Source organism: Microcaecilia unicolor, chromosome 4 (genome assembly GCF_901765095.1).
Source record: "Microcaecilia unicolor chromosome 4, aMicUni1.1, whole genome shotgun sequence".
Lineage (NCBI taxonomy): Eukaryota > Metazoa > Chordata > Amphibia > Gymnophiona > Siphonopidae > Microcaecilia > Microcaecilia unicolor.
This window is the reverse complement of record NC_044034.1, coordinates 81,440,485-81,459,776: the sequence shown is the minus strand read 5'-3', so window position 1 is coordinate 81,459,776 and position 19,292 is coordinate 81,440,485. Positions and strand designations below refer to the sequence as shown.

General features: G+C 42.8%; 1 protein-coding gene across 1 annotated transcript in view; it reads right to left on the bottom strand.

Annotated features, from left to right (window-relative positions):
- Positions 1 to 19,292, bottom strand: part of NBEA (neurobeachin) — a 1,994,973-nt gene that overhangs the window by 806,855 nt on the left and 1,168,826 nt on the right. Inside the window, 1 exon segment of the mRNA XM_030200381.1 lies at positions 17,578 to 17,642. Coding sequence (XP_030056241.1) covers positions 17,578 to 17,642 — 65 coding nt within the window.

The window sequence follows — 19,292 nt, the reverse complement described above, 5'->3', positions numbered from 1 at the left end:
TAAGTGTCAAATTAATAAGCTAATAAGTGTACAAAAAGTATAAACTTTCAACTTGAATGTATTTATAGCTCTATATAAACAATAAAATGGCATCTTTTCAAACTCTATACTTGTATACCTATGGATAAAACACACAAAAAATACCTTTCAAAAATCCCCAAAATGTGCTCTAAAGAGTAGGGTAAAATTATGTATCATACCTGATAATTTTCTTTCCATTAATCATAGCTGATCAATCCATAGACTGGTGGGTTGTGTCCATCTACCAGCAGGTGGAGATAGAGAGCAATCCTTTTGCCTGCTCTCAAATATTTAGATGTGAGACGAGTCATCATCAGATACTTGGAAGTGACCAATGATTCCGGAAGTCAGATCATCTGTTTGTGCTGTTCGCAGGTCCTCGTAAGGGTCTGCAGGCTGCCAAGCCTACAGTGGCATGATGGGTCAAGGAACCCATTGCAGCGGCTTATGTGGCCGCAGGGAAGGTGCCGCCTATCCGGCTGAAGGCTCACTCCACTAGAGTACAGGCGGCCTCGATGGCAGAGGCCGAGTCCGTCTCCTTGGAAGAGATTTGTAGGGCGGCAACTTGGGCATCGGCTCATACCTTCTCCAGACATTACCGCTTGACTGTGGCTGCTCGGGCGGAGGCCCGGTTTGGAGCTTCAGTGTTGCGGTCAGGGATTTCTGTGTCCCGCCCTGGGTGAGTACTGCTTCGGTACATCCCACCAGTCTATGGATTGATCAGCATGATGATATGGAAGGTAAAATTATGTATCATACCTGATAATTTTCTTTCCATTAATCATAGCTGATCAATCCATAGCCCCTCCCAGATATCTGTACTGTTTATATTCTGGTTGCATTTCAGGTTCAAGTTTAGTCTTCAGTTCCTGTTCAGGAGGACTTCGTGTTCAAGTTTTTTCAATTGAATTCTTCAGGAGTTGAGTCGATTTTGTGTTACAGTGAGCTGCTGCATTCCTCTCCCCCTCGTTTTACGGGGCTGGATTGAGACCTAAATTCTGCCGGCGCTCCCTCCCGTTTCGTGCGGCTGTAGGGCAGCTTTGTACCCCTCCCGCTTCGGCGGTGTTAGGGTCAGTCAGCTCCTCCCGCGGTTGCGGTTGCAGAATAAGCCAGATCCCCCCGCATCGGTGGGGTGGTGTCCCTCCCCCACTCCGCGGGGATGAGGTGGACGGATTCCCCTCCCCCACTTGTGTGGGGATGAGCTGGGTTAATTCCCCTCCCCCGTTTCGGCGGTGGTGAGCTGGGCAGAGTGTCCCTTTGTGGGTGTAATTCTCTAAGTGCTGAGTCCTGCGAATGGAGCTTTGATATCGACATACTGAGGAGTTTCCGGCAGCACATGACCACATATAGGGAGGCAAAAGGATTGCTCTCTACCCACAACCCAGAATACAACAACCCCATAATTTACAAATCACACAGCACTCACATACACAAAATGCCCACCTTAAAGAACATCCATAATTACCTACCTACAACACACCAACCCTATGCACAACCTACCAACAACTTACCAAACCAAAGACACAACAACAACCAACCAAATTGAAAAATCTCCGAACACAATCACCACTAACTAAAGGAGGAAAACAATAACAGCAACAAATTCAACCACAGACAACTAATAAAAATAAACACATCGAACCCTTCCACAGACCCACGTCGCTCAATCCAACTAGGATACATCAATGCACGATCAGCAGTAAGAAACTCAGTAGACATACTAGACTGGATCACCACAGAGAATTTAGACCTTCTATTTATCACAGAAACCTGGTTCCATGGCCCCACAGACCCTGCCATCCTAGAAACATGCCCACCAGAATATAAAAACACTCACTGGGCAAGAAGTGGAAAAAGAGGGGGCGGCATAGCCATAATCTACAAACTCGAATTCACCATCACAACCACGGGTGAATCTACCTCACCACAACTTGAAATCGCATCGACAAGAATTAACCACCCAAACCTCATAGGACACCTTAATGCAATCCTATTCTACAGACCACCAGGTAAATGGCAAGACTCCCAAACACAACTCATGGACTTCATCTCGAATACATGTGTATCTGCCACAAACGTCCTTATAATAGGAGACATTAACCTACACCTCGAAGATGACACCTCAACAGGAACACGAGAATGCAAAGAATTCCTAAAACTCTGGGACCTACACGCACCCAGCACGCAACCAACACACGAAAAAGGACACATACTGGACATCATAACATACAAATTTGACCAGGATTCAACTATCACACTCACTGAAACAAGATGGACACCTACATTATGGTCAGACCACCATAAAGCAAATGTCTCTCTCTACTGGCAAAAAACACACATACACACAATAAATAAACATGAGCGAATAACATACACCACGAGAGGAAAAATCAACCCCACAACATTTTGGCAACAGATCTACCAGAAAGAATGGTCAACCAATGCTGATACCATCCAATTCCTCCAAGAATGGGACGATCTATGCACAACAACATTAGACAAAATCACCCCAATCCAAACCAGAACATCACACAAAAAAAAATCAAACCCATGGTTCACCGAAGAGCTGAAAAAACTTAAAACACAAGTCAGGAAACTAGAGCGTGCATGGATAAAAAAAAGAGATGAACATACACTAAATGCCTGGAAACTACTGCGGAGGAAATACAAATACACCATTAAACAGACTAAAAGACTACACTACAAAACAATAATAGGACCAAACTACAAAGACACACATAAACTCTTCCAACTTGTGCACAAACTGCTAGACACTACACCAGTTACTAACAATAGCAAAGATATGCCAGACGTAGACAACCTTGCGAAATATTTCAAGGAGAAAATTATACAATTACGACTCAGAATACCTGCCAGCCATAGTGAATACGCCACACTCCTAGAATGCCTAGACCCCGAAGACGGAATATACCCAGCAGACAGAACCTGGACTGAATTTGAACCACTATCAGAAGACCTCATCTCTGAAACACTTAAAAGATATGCCAAATCCCACTGCAAATTAGACGTATGCCCAAATAACCTCATGAAATCAGCTCCTCAACAATTCATAACAGACCTAACGAACCACACAAACTTCATGCTACAAAACGGACTCTTCCCAAAAGAAAAAGGAAAAATTTTACTCATGCCTTTACCCAAAGACACAAAGAAAAGCGCAAGAGAAATAACCAACTACAGACCAGTAGCATCCATACCACTAACAACCAAAATAACGGAAGGAATGGTAACTAAACAACTTACCAACTATCTAAACAAACACTCAATATTGCACGATGCCCAATCAGGATTCCGATCAAACCACAGCACAGAAACAGTATTAATTACCCTCATGACTAAATTTAAACAAATGATTGCAACCGGTAACAATATACTCCTCCTACAATTTGACATGTCGAGTGCCTTCGATATGGTTGAGCACGGAGTCCTATTACACATACTTGAATACTTTGGCATTGGAGGAAATGTCCTAAACTGGTTCAAAGGGTTCCTAACCAAGCGTTCATACCAAGTCACATCAAATTCAACCACGTCTGCCGCATGGACACCTGAATGTGGAGTACCGCAAGGATCACCTCTTTCACCAACCATCTTTAACCTAATGATGATCCCCTTGGCAAAAATCCTATCAAACCATAACCTCAACCCACATATATACGCCGATGATGTAACAATATACATCCCTTTCAAACAAGACATCAAGGAAATCTTCAACGAAATTAACCAAAGCCTATACATCATGAACACCTGGGCAGACGCATTTCGTCTGAAACTGAATGCAGAAAAGACTCAATGCCTGATACTCACTTCCCAATACAACACGAAGGAATTTACCGCTATAAATAGACCAAAACTAAACCTCCCAATCTCAGAAACGTTAAAAATCCTTGGAGTTATTATCGATCGCCACCTAACGCTCGAAACCCATGCAAACAACACAACCAAAAAGATGTTCTACTGCATGTGGAAACTGAAAAGATTAAGATCATTCTTCCCAAGATCCGTTTTTCGCAGCCTAGTGCAATCCCTCGTACTCAGTCATCTGGATTATTGCAACTCGCTATACGCAGGCTGCAAAGAGCAAATCCTGAGGAAACTTCAGACAGCCCAGAATACAGCAGCCAGACTCATCTTTGGAAAACCAAAATATGAAAGTGCAAAACCCTTACGAGAGAAGTTACACTGGCTCCCACTTAAGGAACGTATTACTTTTAAAGTATGCACATTAGTCCACAAAATTATCCACGGCGAAGCCCCAGCCTACATGACTGAGTTAATTGACTTATCACCCAGAAACGCCAAAAGATCATCACGAACCTTCCTCAACCTACACTTCCCTAACTGCAAGGGCCTGAAATACAAGACGCTACACGCGTCAACCTTTTCCTACATGAGCACGCAGTACTGGAATACACTTCCGCGCAACCTGAAAACGATTTACGAACAAACCAACTTCCGCAAATTACTGAAAACACATCTTTTTGATAAAATCTACGGAAAGAACCAAAACATATAAAATCCACACTCACTGCTCCGTTATACATCAACACATCCACTTATGAATTCTCAATCCTGAAATCGCACCACACTCATACATTTAATCAAAGAAAATGTATACCATAGGCTATTCGTTTTTTATATGCTATATATTGTCCTCAGAACCTCTAGTTTCTCGTTGTTTTCCTTTCAATGTTTCTATGTTCTTTTCCATTGATATATTCCTCAACGATACTTTGATTTGTATTGTATAACTCTTCACAATGTAATCCTCAACGATACTTTGATTTGTATTGTATAACTCTTCACAATGTAATCCATAACCGAATTGTAACAAAATGTAATTTCCATTATTCATAATGTATTGTAAGCCACTTTGAGCCCGCAAAAAGGTGGGAAAATGTGGGATACAAATGCAATAAATAATAATAATAACTCTCTTGAGAAAGCGCACCACATCTGGCTGCAATGCCAGGGAAACACCCTTCAGGTGACCCCTGAAGCAAGCAAGAGCCGCTACCTGGACCTTAAGGGAACTGAGCAACAGGCCTTTTTCCAGACCTTCTTGCAGGAACGCCAACACTGATGAAATTGGAGCAGTGAAGGGAGAAAGTGAGCCTGCCTCACACCACGATGCAAAGGTATGCCAAACCCTGGCGTAATCAGTAGAAGTAGAGCGTATAGTGGCGATGACCTTGTCTGAGAAGCTCTGCTTGCTCCGACGCTGCCGCTCAATAGCCAGGCCGTAAGACCAAAGGAGGAGGGATCCTCCATCACCACGGGACCCTGATGCAACAGGCCCCGCTCCGCTGGCATCTGCAGAGGTCCGTCCACTGAGAGCCTGATCAAGTCCGCATACCAGGGACGTCTGGGCCAATCCGGACTCACCAGGATTATCCGGCCCGGATGCTTTGCCACCCGGCCTAGCACCCTGCCAAACATGGGCCAAGGCGGGAACACAAAGAGGAGCTCCTGTGTCGGCCACTTTGGGAGAAGAACATCTACTCCCAGAGATCGAGGGTCCCGTCCTCTGCTGAAAAAGCACGGCACTTGGCAATTGGCTGAAGAAACCATCAAATCTAGGCTCAGCAGGACCCAGTGCTTCGTGATGTCCAAGAACACCTGAGCAATATTCATGACTCCCGCAATGTGGGCCGCCGACAGCTGTTCCAGGTTTGCTTCCACCCACAGGCATTGTTTCATGGCCTCCTTGGCTAGAGGGGCGCTCCTGGTACCTCCCTGGTGATTGACATAGGCCACAGCCGTGGCATTGTCCGACAGGACCCGTACTGGCTTCAGCGCCAGGCCCGGGAGAAACTCCAAAGGCGCCAACCGAATGGCTCTGAGTTCCGGGAGGTTGATAGACCACTCTGCCTCTGCAGGGGACCAGAGCCCCTGCGCTGTCCTTCCCAAGCAGTGGGCTCCCCAGCCCCACAAAGAGGCGTCCGCCGTGACGAAAAACCCACTCCGGGGTCACAAGAGGCATTCCTGCGGACGGCTTGTCTGGCCTCAGCCACCAGTTCAGCGCCTTGCGCACCGCTGGATCCAAGGGAAGGCGCACAGCGTAATCCTCAGACACTGGAGTCCATCGCTGCAGCAGAGAGTGCTGTAGAGGTCTCATATGGGCCCTGGCCCAGGGCACTACTTCCATCGTGGCCGTCATAGAGCCCAACAGCTGCACATAGTCCCAAGCCCGAAGAGGAGAGGCTACTAGGAACTGGTCCACCTGAGCCTGTAGCTTGACAATCCGATTGTTTGGCAGGAACACTCTGCCCACTTGGGTGTCGAAACGAACTCCCAGATACTCCAGGGACTGAGTCGGGCGCAGCTGGCTTTTCTCCCAGTTGATGATCCACCTCAGGGAGCTCAAAAGAGCAATCACCCAGTCTACAGCTCTGCCGCACTCTGCATAAGAGGGGGCTCGGATCAACCAGTCATCCAGATAAGGATGGACTTGTACTCCTTTCTTGCGTAGGAAGGCCGCGATGACCACCATAACTTGGAAAAGGTCCGCGGAGCAGTAGCCAACCCGAAAGGGAGGGCTCTGAACTGGGAGTGTCCTCAGAACTGCAAAATGCGGAAAGCGTTGATGAGGAGGCCAGATGGCAATATGCAAGTAAGCTTCCTTGATGTCCAAGGATGCCAGGAACTCCCCTGCCTGTACTGCCGCTATAACAGAGTGGAGAGTCTCCATTCGGAAGTGCCGAACTTCCAAAGCCTGATTGACCCCTTGAGGTCGAGGATAGGCTGCACAAAACCTCCTTTCTTAGGTACCACAAAGAAATGGAGTAACGTCCCTTGCCAGAGGATCTCTGGCACCGGAACGACCGCACCCAGGCGGATCAGATTGTCCAAAGTCTGCTGCACTGCCACAGCTTGACCGGAGGCTTGCAGGGAGAGTGCACAAACCCGATTAAGGGTCGGCAGAACTCTAGCTTGTAGCCGTCTCTGATGACTTCCAGCACTCAAGCGTCCGAAGTTACCCTGGTCCACTCGCCCAGAAACGAGGATAAGCGTCCTCCAATCTGCTCTGGGTCATGGACCAGCGCCCCGTCATTGGGTACAAGACCCTGGGGGAGGACCGGAGGAGGCACCTCCGGGACGGCGGTCTCTGCGAAAGGAATGCTGCTTGGGGGAGAAATTCCTTTTGATGGAAAAGGGGGCAGAGGAGCTCGACTTGCCCGGGCAATACCAACGGACTTCCTGAAACCGTCCTTTGGAGGAACCGGGGCGGGCACCATTGGCCCGAGCCCTGACCTCCGGTGACCTCTTGCCCTTAGACGTGCCGAGATCGGTCACAATCTTGTCCAGCTCGACCCCAAAGAGCAGCTTGCCTTTAAAAGGCAACTTAGCCAGGCGAGACTTAGAGGCGTGGTCAGCAGACAAGTGCTTCAACCAAAGCCACCGCCGTGCAGAGACTGTCTGAGCCATACCTTTAGCCGAGGCTCTCAAGACATCATACAGCCAGCCTGCCAAGTAGGCCAAGCCCGATTCCAGGGCTGGCCAATCAGCCCTCAAGGAAGGATCCGAGGGGGAAGCCCGCTGCGCAAGCGTCCGGCACGCCCTGGCCACATAGGAGCCACAAATTGAGGCCTGTAAACTTAAAGCAGCCGCCTCGAAGGACGACTTTAAAGCTGCCTCCAAACTCCTGTCTTGGGCGTCTTTTAGGGCCGTGCCACCTTCCACCGGCAACGCCGTTTTCTTAGTCACCGCAGTGATTAAAGAATCCACGGTAGGCCAAAGAAAGGCCTCCCGTTCACTTTCAGGCAGAGGATAGAGGCGGGACATAGCCCTAGCCACTTTGAGGCTCGCTTCCGGGACATCCCATTGAGCCGAAATCAAGGTGTGCACGGCATCATGCATGTGGAAGGTTCTAGGCGGGTGCTTCGTCCCCAGCATAATGGCGGAGCCAACAGAGGCTGAGGGAGAGACGTCCTCCGGAGAGGAAATCTTCAAAATGCTCATGGCCTGCACTAACAGGTTGGGCAAATTCTCTGAGCAAAAGATCCGTGCTGCAGAGGGTTCATCCGCTCCATCCGAGCGGGAATCTGTCTCCTCCAAGGAATCCCCAAAGGACCATTGGGAGAATTCAGATACACTGCCCTCATCTACATCAGAGGAGACCGAGTCCTCTAGGGCCTGGAAGTCCACCCGAGGGCGTTTGCTTCCGGAGGCCTGAGCCCCTTGATCAGAGGGGGGAGCCGAGGCAGTGTTTATCATAATTAAAGCCTGATGCAGCAGCAAAAAGAACTCAGGGGAGAAACCCCCTAGACTGTGCAGTTCTGTCGCCTGGGCCACGGCCCTAGACGCACCCTCAACTGGCGCTCGCAAGAGCGGGGGAGAAACATGCTGCGCATCCAAAATGGCGTCCGGCGCGAAACTCCGAGAAGGAGCTGCGTGGGAAGAACGGCGCTTAACTTTCGCCACTTTCTTGCCGTTGCCCGAATCAAGAGCAACCATAGCATTAACGTCTCCCAGCTAGAGGGCGGCCCAAGAAGAAGCCGTCCGAGCAGAGTGGCCGGCCAACATGGAGTGGGCGAGCAGCGGGGGATGGGCGCTTATGGCGGGAAAAACCGCCGCACCGGAGGAAGAACCGGGACACTGACTGGACTCCAAACTGATGCCCAACAAAGGCGATTCAGGCTTTGAAAACCCCCGCATCCCCGCTAGACGCACACACGCGGTCTGGGGAGCGAATCTTCGCGCCCTCGCCCTCCAACGTCATAAGCCACGTGGAGACCGAACGGGGAACCCCCTGCCCGCTATAAAAAGGTAAAATTACCTGTTTCTCGCTCTGAGCTGTAACGAACTGGTGTCCCAGTGAGCAGCTGCAATAAACGCCGATATAAACGTTGAAATAAACGCCCTTAAAGGATGTCAATTTTTTTTTTTTTTTTAACGGAGCCAGCGGGAGGGGGGAGAAAAGGAGGGACCTGGCACCACCAGGTTTGCACTTGCTCAAGAAGAGCCCTCAACCCCAGGTACTCAACAAAACCTAAGGATTAGGCTTGGAGACCTAGCCAGAGCTGCTGCTGTGTGTGACCACCACCTGCTGAGATAGAAAACATACTGAGGAGTTTCCGGCAGCACATGACCACATATAGGGAGGCAAAAGGATTGCTCTCTATCTCCACCTGCTGGTAGATGGACACAACCCACCAGTCTATGGATTGATCAGCATGATGATATGGAATATCTAGTTTCTTCCTCTATAATTTCAGGTTTTAATATCTTTCCAACAACAATTTATTTCAGGTCTACTTTTTTTAAATTTTGAAACCTTAATATCTAAGCAACCACTGGGCTCTGGGAATTATAGCTTATGTTTTCAGAAAGCTCTCTCATCTAGGGCTATATTTGTTGTTGCAAATTTTAAAAAAAGAGACTTTAGCTCGGTCAGTGTCAAACCCACATACTTCTGTGTTAAAGAAAAGCATTAAACCACTATGCTAGTCAGTCTAGAATAAGAATAAACTTTCAACATTAGCATATTCACAGCTTTCTAAAATTATAGAGTGCCATTTTTCAAACTTCATATCTATAAATAGAAGCCAAAAATCAAAAAGCCTAAAAAGTCTTCTCTGAAGAGTAGTATCTAGTTTCTTCCTATAAAATTTCAGGCTTCATTCTCTTTCAACTAATTATTTATTTGAGGTTCAGGTTTTTTTTATTTTCAACCATTAATATGTAAGGGACCACTGGGATCTGTGTATTATAACTTATCTGGCACAACAGGAAATTGTTGTCTCCAAAACTAAACACTTCACTAATAAAAGTAGTAAACTATTATCTCAAAAGAAAACATACAAAAGTTCAAATTCCTGTACTTCAGGACCAAAATAATGGACCAATTACACCTCTACCTGGTATATCCAAACTTTTCCATCAAGTTTATTCTCAGCTCTGAATTTCTAGGATCCTCCATGGAAATTTATCATTTTTTAGTCCCTTTACAGAAAGGCCAATGGTCTAATTGTGATAACTCTTTCTTGCAAAAAATTATAGATAAAGAAGAAATTTCTCAGGCTCTCAAGGATTTACCAACAGGAAAATACCCGAGTCTGGATGGTTTTCCGGTCAAATTTTACAAAACTGCTTAAATCTATCCTTCTTCCCCATATTAATAATCTCTTTATTTATTGCCAGCCTCTATCCAAAAAAGCCGCTTAACGGAGGCAATAATCACAGTTTTACCTTAACCCAATAAGGATGCCCAATTCATACAAAATTACAGACCAATATCTCTTTTAAATATATACTACAAATTATATGTGAAAATTTTAGCTAATAGGCCATAGAAAATAATTGGTAAATTATCTCTCCCAACAAAGTAGGCTTTATGCCAGGTAGACTATTAACTGAGATTTCCAAATTATTCTTCCATTAAGACTCAGTGAAAACTTCTCCCCACCCTGTCATTGCACTCTCACTCAATGTGGAAAAGGCCTTTGATAGGGTAGAGTGGCTTAACTTTTCTATATATTGAAATGGTTTGGAGCTCCATCAGAGTTCATTGAAAAAGTAAAAGTATTATATACCAAATCCATCAGCACACATTTTAGTGAACAGCAGCTTACTGGAGCCTATTTAATTAAATAGAGGTACCCATCAGGATTGTCCCCAATCCCCATATTTATTCAATCTAGCTCTTGAGCCACTTTTAATAGCAAACAGATCACTTCCCCAAATATCTGGAGCACCTTGAAAACAGATAGAATATAAAGTTGCAGCCTACCAGATGACATTCCACTGTATATCTACAACCTGTCTGCCTCACTACTGAATTTATTTGCAATGATAAATTCTCTCTCAGTCTTCTCCAGATATAAATCAATCCAAGATGAAAGTACTTCCTCTAAATTGACATGCACACTCGGATTTAATTTGTCCCTTTGCCTTCAAGTGGGCTCCTACTAAAATAAGATACCTTGGTACGACTTATATTCTTCACTCTCAGAAGCTATAAAGCATAATAGTGAAACTATTCTCAGCTATCTGAAATCTTTAATAACCTCCTGGCATCCCTTACATCTTTCATGGTAGGGAATGTTAGAAACAATCAAAATGATGGTTACCCCTAAGGTAAGTTTTATTTTGAGTTTGATCCCAATTATATTTCACAATTCTTTCTATAAACAATTAGACAAAATCTTACCACATTTCCTTTGGTGATCTAAACTAGTAAAAATAGCATTAACAAAATTGGAAGCTCCCCCCAAAACTCTTTGGAATATTGTTCCAAATGTATCATAAGATTTCATAATGCAGCATATTTGTCATTGGATTTCTAATACCAACAAGAAATACACCCCTCTTTGGTTAAAACTGGAATGGTCATTACTTAATCCCCTCCCCATACCTCTGTTACCCTCAGTGTTATTAGATCAACACCTTAAAACAAATTTACTTTTCAGAAACACCCATGCCGGTCTCTTAGAATTGGATAATCTTCTAGAAAATCCTTTTAACATACAATTTATGCATCTATTTGGTATAATCTCCCCCCCTCCCACCAAAAAAAATAAATAAAATAAAGTCTCTTTTTACTGGAAAGACTAGGCCGATAAGGGTATATGGACTCTGAAGGATATTTGTAATGTCGAAACTAAGGACATCCAACCCTTTACTGACCTCCAATCTAAATTTTTACTCTCATCATCCTATTTTTTTTCCCATTGGTTACAACTGTGTCACTCCATAAAAAAATAAAATCTAATATCATGAGATTTGCAAAGCATGAAGCTCCTTCTTTGCGCTCCTTGGCAACATCTCTCTTATCCAATGGTCATGAGGTATTATCATTATACAAGTTTTTATTGTCTCATCAATACAAAATAAATAACTCTCTGTGAAATCTATGGGAAACTGACACTAACCATCAATTACCTAAAGAAGATTATAATAACTTCTGGATATCTGGTCTTAAACCAATCTCCTCTGCTAACTCACTACAATTGATGCAATTTTTCTACCATTGAACTATACAGACATCCTGGAAACTTCATTTTGCTGATTTAACTCGTACCAACTTTTGTTGGCACTGTAAAACACAAACAGGTACTCTACTTCACATAAGTTTCAAGTGTTTTGAAATCCAACCTTTTTGAAATGCAGACTAGAGTATTATATGTAAAATATTTCAAATCAACCTAAATCTCTCAGCACCCATTGTTATATTTATATCCTGTTAATCTCTCATCAATTTACTCTACTTTCACAAGTCTTTTTGATATTCTAATTACTATAACTCAGAAATCAATTTTAGCTAATTGGAAAGACTCAAGTATACTAAACATTCATTTTGGTGGCAATCAGTATTACTTCACTACAAATTAGAAGTGGCCTCAACAAAGATTAGGAATACAATCATGAAAAAAACATTTAATATATTTAACATTGATTATTTACAATGCTTAGAACATAACTAATATCCATACATCACATTGTATCTGAATTGTAATGGGTATCTGTTTGCTGTCTTTTTGCCCTGTTGTAGTTACTTCTAATGCACATCAAAACAGAGCTATAGGTAGTCCAATCTTTAATATATTCACACACAAAAATACAGGAGACTCCTATATGTATAGTGTCTCATATGAGATATTCTTTTTAAAGTAGAGGAAAAAGCCTCAATCCAGGCATATACTCCTTGTGTTATACAACTTTAGGGAGCACTGCCCAATCATCACTGGCTTAAAAACCTTTGCTAAGTATTCCACTTCTATTTCAAATAAATTTATCAAGGGTTACTTAACTGGCTGCTGAAAAAATGTTTTGAGCAGTCTCATCTACAACAGTCGTTTGTGACCCATCCACGGCCCGACTTCGGCCCAAGTTTCGCCTCCTTCCTCAGGGTCCGTGGGCTATTCGGCTGTATCTGTTAAAAGGTATAACATATGTTGATGCTTTCAATTCACAATTTGTCAATCATACCTCCAACTTTGACCTGATGTTCCTTACTTCAGAAAAAGCTGTGTTCGCTTCGGTGTAAAGCTTCCAAGATAGTGCCGATATTTATCCCTAGGTGATGTCAGACGTGCATTGGTAGGCTCCTCCTACCTAACAGCTGAGCGTGACATAACTCAATTCTATTTTCCATGTTACGTCTATGATCACCAGTATGCCTAAATCAATCCAGTAAACAAATCTGGAAATATCCATGTCTTCATCAATTTGACATAGAGATAGATAAACTAAAGATCAAACTATGTTCTTAGAAAATTTGATTCCACTCAATTTTCATATTCAGACCATCAGGTTGTAATGTATGTAGACAATATAGCCATCTCTGTTCTTGATGTAGTAGAACTAATTTCCTGTTGCTTCCTTGTATGTCCCACTTTATTTGTTGTAGAATAATACATTTCAAGGTGTTAAAAGCATGATTAAGCACGATACAATGTGCAGCTAAAGGAGCAGTGATTCTCTTGGTGTTAATATTGCTCTTATGTTCTACAAAAAACATAATTTCTTAATTTCAAAGAAAGATAAGAAGCTTGACACCACAGTATTTCGTAAATCAACTGATAGGAACACATTTCTAGAATATAGTAGCTGTCATCCTCAGAAACTCAAGGACAGTTTACCTATTTCCCAGTTTCTGCGTTATAGATGCATTTGCTCAAGTGAAATGGAATTTAAAGAGAAGTCGAAGGTTCTTAAACAACGGCTACGTGATAGAGGCTATCCTAGTAATGTGATACATACTGCCTATAGGAGAGCTAAATATAATAACCGACAGTATTTACTTTTACCTAGACAAAAAGAGACAGATGAAGAGAAAGACATTGCACCAGTAAGGCAACCAGAATCTCCAGGATTTTGAGAAAAAATTGGTTTATAATCCAAACATTAACTGTATTTCAAAATATGGGTCTAAGATTAGCCTATAGCCGAGATAAGAATCTTAAAGAGATCTTGGCTCCAGCTATACTCAGGAAGCCCCGTTTGACAGATTCAGAAGTATTGGGACATAGGCGTTGTGGACAGTGTAATATGTGTGAGATGATGATTAACACCAAGGATTTTGTAGACCCTTAGACTAACAAACATTATACTTTTTATCAAAATACCACCTGCAATTCAGAATGGGTGGTATATGCCATCTTATGCCCGTGTAAGAAGATCTACGTGGGACAGACATCACGAAGATTCACCACCAGACTTGTAGAACATAAGAGCAATATTAACACCAAGAGAATCACTGCTCCTTTAGCTGCACATTGTATCGAGCTTAATCATGCTTTTAACACCTTGAAATGTATTATTCTACAACAAATAAAGTGGGACATACAAGGAGGCAACAGGAAATTAGTTCTACTACAACAAGAGCAGAGATGGATATATCGTCTACATACATTACAACCTGATGGTCTGAATATGAAAATTGAGTGGAATCAGTTTTTCTAAGATCATAGTTTGATCTTTAGTTTATCTATCTCTACTAGTAAAAAAGCCCCGTTTCTGATGCAAATGAAACGGGGGCTAGCAAGGTTTTCTTCAGAGTATGCATGTGGGAGTGTGTGTGTCCCTGCCCTCTTTCCCTTCCCCTGTGCTGTCTGTCCCCTCCCCCCCTCCGAGTCGAGTCCTTCAGTGTTAAGTTTCCTGCTGGCCTGTGTTTGTGTTACAGAGAGAGTGAGGGCGTCTCACTCCCCTCCCCCCTCTGAGTTCTTCACTGTTACAGAGAGAGTGATTTCCTGCTGTGCTGTTTTCCTTCACTGTTTGTGTTACAGAGATAGTGAGGGCTTCTGCCCTCTCTCCCCTCCCCCCTCTGAGTCCTTCACTGTTACAGAGAGAGTAATTTGATTTCCTGCTTTGCTGTGTTTTCCTTCACTGTTTGTGTTACAGAGAGAGCGAGGGCGGGCAGACACTCATGGGGAAACTGGATATCTCTCCCCCTTCACACTTCCGGCTGGAGGCTTCATTTAAAACTTTGGTGGTGCCTTTTATATATAGAGATGTCAAAAAAGACATGGATATTTCCAGATTCATTTACTGGATTGATTTAGGCATACTGGTGATCATAGACATAACATGGAAAATAGTTATGTCACGCTCAGCTGTTAAGTAGGAGGAGCCTACCAATGCGCAGCTGATGTCACCTATGGATAAATATCGGCGCCATCTTGGAAGCTTTACACCGAAGCGAACACAGCTTTTTCTGAAGTAAGGAACATCAGGTCAAGGTTGGAGGTATGATTGACAAATTGTGAACTGAAAGAGACAACATATGTTATATGTTTTAACAGATACAGCAGAATAGCCCACGGACCCTGAGGAAGGAGGCGAAACTTGGGCCGAATTCGGGCCGTGGATGGGTCACAAACGACTGTATTTGTAGATGAGACTGCTCAGAAACCTTTTTCAGCAGCCAGCTAAGTAACCCTTGATAAATTTATTTGAAATAGAAGTGGGATACTTAGCAGAGTTTTATTAAGCCAGTGATGATCGGGCAGTGCTCCCTAAAGTTGTATGACACAAGGAGTACATGCCTGGATTGAGGCTTATTCCTCTACATTAAAAAGAATATCTCATATGAGACGCTATACATATAGGAGTCTCCTGTATTTTTGTGTGTAATTACTTCTAATCCATCTATTTTATTTACATGTATCCCTTTCTAACCATTCATATTACAATAGTTCTCTTTTTGATATATTTTTATTTACCCTATATTATTGTACATTGTCTATAGCAAAAAAAAATAAAACAATAAAACTCCAGGAGAAAATAACCAACATCTTTTCAGAAAGCTATCACTGAGATCTATGGAGCCCTTTTACTAAGCTTAATAAAAAGTGGCCCATGCTAGTTTCAGTGCGTGAAATTGGTGTTTGCTGGGCCACTTTTTACCATGCCAGGAAAAAGGCCTTTCTTTAAATGGTCGTGTGCTAATATTAAAATTAGCATGCAGCTATTTAATTTAATTTTTTCATGTACAATAGTATTGCAGCTTAAATAAAGCTAATGGACTTTAAAGAAAAATCCTCAGAATTGGCATCTGAGTTTTGTAATGTTCCATTGTTTAAAAAAAAAAAAAAAGTATGTTCATACATCCAACGGTTATGGCACGGACAGAGAGCCACCAAATTCGGGGGAGGGGGCTCAAGTACATTATATTCTTGAGATACTGTGCAAACTATAATATTTAAATTCCATGGGCAACATTATTTTTTTTTTTTTATTCTAGCCTTGGTGTTTTAATCATCCATGCATACTCAATGCTGCTATAAATATAGAAAGCAATTCTACAACTGGGTAACCTTATTTAGGTGCCTAAATAATGTTAAGTAGTGAGCATATGCTATAATAATACTTACGCACATTAGGTGTTCTTATAGAATACTAGAATAAAATGGAATTGGTGCACCTAAATGTACCAAGTCTATGGCTGGCCTAAATAGATGAAAAATGCAGCAGTTAAGTGCATAACTTATGCTGTTCTGTAAATAGCCTGCATAAATGTTTGCCATGCCCAAGAAACGGTCATGCTCCTCCCCTGTGTACACCCCCTTGCCTTTATGTGCTAAGCCATTTGAATGTTTAATTAGAGAATAGTGCTTGGACATGCTACTGTCATTTATGCATGTAAGTGTATACTTACCATTGTGGAAGGCAGTATTCTATAAACTAACTGCATATAAAGCAGCACTTAATAAATGTATGGCTGCCAGGCTATGGGGACAACTTTACAGGTGGGTTATTCCACTTCAACATTTGGCAGATGTGCAATAGGAACCTATTCAATAAAGAAACCTAGGCACCTGGGATCCATCATAGAATGCTAGTATAAACAGCAACCAACTTGCCTAACATTTAGTCACTTGCACTTATGCCTCCATAGAGCTGGTGGAAGCACATGTGACTAAGTGTGGGAGGGGCATGCTTAACTAAGGTACATGGGTTAAGTGGGAGCCCCACCTATGTACTGCCTATGCTTTGCCCCTGTGTACACCCCTTTGCAAATAAGTGTTAAGTTAAGCGGGTATTTGCAGAATAGTGCTTAGGCATCATTTTAGAATTTGCATGCATATATGCAAGCATTCTAAATCTTTTTTTGTGTGCATAACACACACATAAATGTGGGCACCTAGGCTATAGAATTACCCCTTATGTATAGAATGGCAATACTCCATAGCTATCCATGTAGATAAGTGGATTAATTTATGATAGCCTTTCTGCTGTCAAAATTTAAACAGCTTAACTATATGGAGAGTGACGGAATATCATCACTACCATATAGCTGGGTGAAATGCCCTTGTACCTCCCTGATCTGTAATAATCTTCAGTAGCACTATCTGAGCAATGCCACTGAAAATTCACAGAACTTACTTTAACCCATTAGTGCCCAACGTTCCCATATGGGATTTTATTATGGGACCATTAGGCATTAATGGGTTAAGAGACTACTGCTAAACTTATAAGTGCTTTGGAATACCCTGTCATATAAATTTATTTAACAAGGCACACTTCCAGTCTTTCTGAACAGATGAATAAAGTGTGATCAAAGAGGAATAAAAATGCAAAAAATGTAATTACCTTCCCTCATTGATGAGTTCAATAAATGCTAGTCCCGCATTTTTCTGAATTGAGTTTTGCCATTCCTAGAGGGAGACAATATATTTAAATCTTTTTATTAACCACCAATAACAGAATACAAAAAAAAGCTGGCACATAGTTGTTTCTTTTTCACATCAATTGTTCCAGACAATACAAGGTTCATATGTTGCAAAAATAGCAAACTTTTAGAGCCTAGAATTAGCATAGCTAACCAAAGTTCTTCTCATCTGGGACCTTATTTTAAAAGGCATTTCCATTAATATAACACTGTGGTCCTATTCATGTCTCAGACATACATAAATTGGCACTTAAACATTTATCTGTGTCATAGGCATCCTTTTAGAACATTTTGGATTTTCACACTTACCATGGTGGTATTTTCTGAGATCGATGTTTGCATTTTTCACACTTTTTAGATATCTTGGTAGGTGTGTGGAGATACACCAATTTTACTATACCCTTACATGTATAGCTCTGATAAGGAAAAAATTGGCTCTTACTGTCAGCTATCATTGTCTAGGGTTGGTCCCGGGGTCCAGTTCACAGAGGCAGTGGGTTCCCAAAGAATACGCAATCCACACGGATTTGGATATATAAAGTATATTATATTTGCATATATGTATTGGCTCACAGCACTTAGTATAGGTAACTGGTACAGGGCTGTATCTGTGTGTGTTTAGGGAGAGAAAGACAGGATAGGGTGTTTGTTCAGAGGAAGGGAGAAGCCTTGGAATAGGTCTGTCTGAGAATGGGGGAAGCAGAGCCAGGTGCTCTGGTGGCTAAAGATGGAGGTGTGCAGTGAAAGAAGAAGAAACAAAGACAGCCCAGCAGAGTCCCGTGCCCTGTGGGCTCAGAGACCAAGCGAGAAGTGCCACCCTGTGCTCTATTTTATACCTACTAAGAACAGAGCGCAGGAACAGGAGCAGAGAGAGATCAAAAACTTCTCTCCTTCCCAGTTATTTCCTTTACAGAACTCCAGATTACTTTTTGAAGTCAGGAAAGCTTCTCTGAAGTCAGGAAGAAAGGTGACAAATTTCATAGGATGTACCTCTTTGAAATCCCAAGTGATGTAGCCTCTATGTCTGGCCTTGGTTGCTCTGAAGCCCTGCTCCCAGATGGAACAAAAGGTATGTTAATCAAGAGTAATTGAGAAACCAAAGGGCTATCAGGCCTCTGACCACCATTTGGTGCCATCCTCAGTGGTTCCTGAAGGGGAGGGAGGAGAGTTTATCAGAGGTCAGAAGCTGGTTTAATATTGTCAAATTGGTTTCATATTAATATAAGTATGTCCAGCAATAATTCTGACCTCCCGCAATCCTGACATCTCCACACCTCTTTTTTTTTTTTCCATGGAGGCAAGATGGAAGCAAACCTGGGTACCTGATCTATCACTGTAGTGACAGACTATTCCTGTTCTCATACCTCCAGTTATATTTGCTCCTGCTCATTCATATCACCACAGTAGTGAGATGTTTAAATCCCATTATGTGTCCAAACCTCGTGTCTTAGGTTGGGCAGTCCTTAATATGCAAGCTTACCCATCTTAGAGCAGAATGGACAGTGCACAAGGGATGCAGGCATTTGGGAGGTTAAGGTCTACAGGTACCAGGATGCCCGTTATACAAAGCTCAAATTAACCTGCCAGACTAGAGTGGCTCCAAAGTAGATGATGGGACTGTTATAAAAAGCCAAAT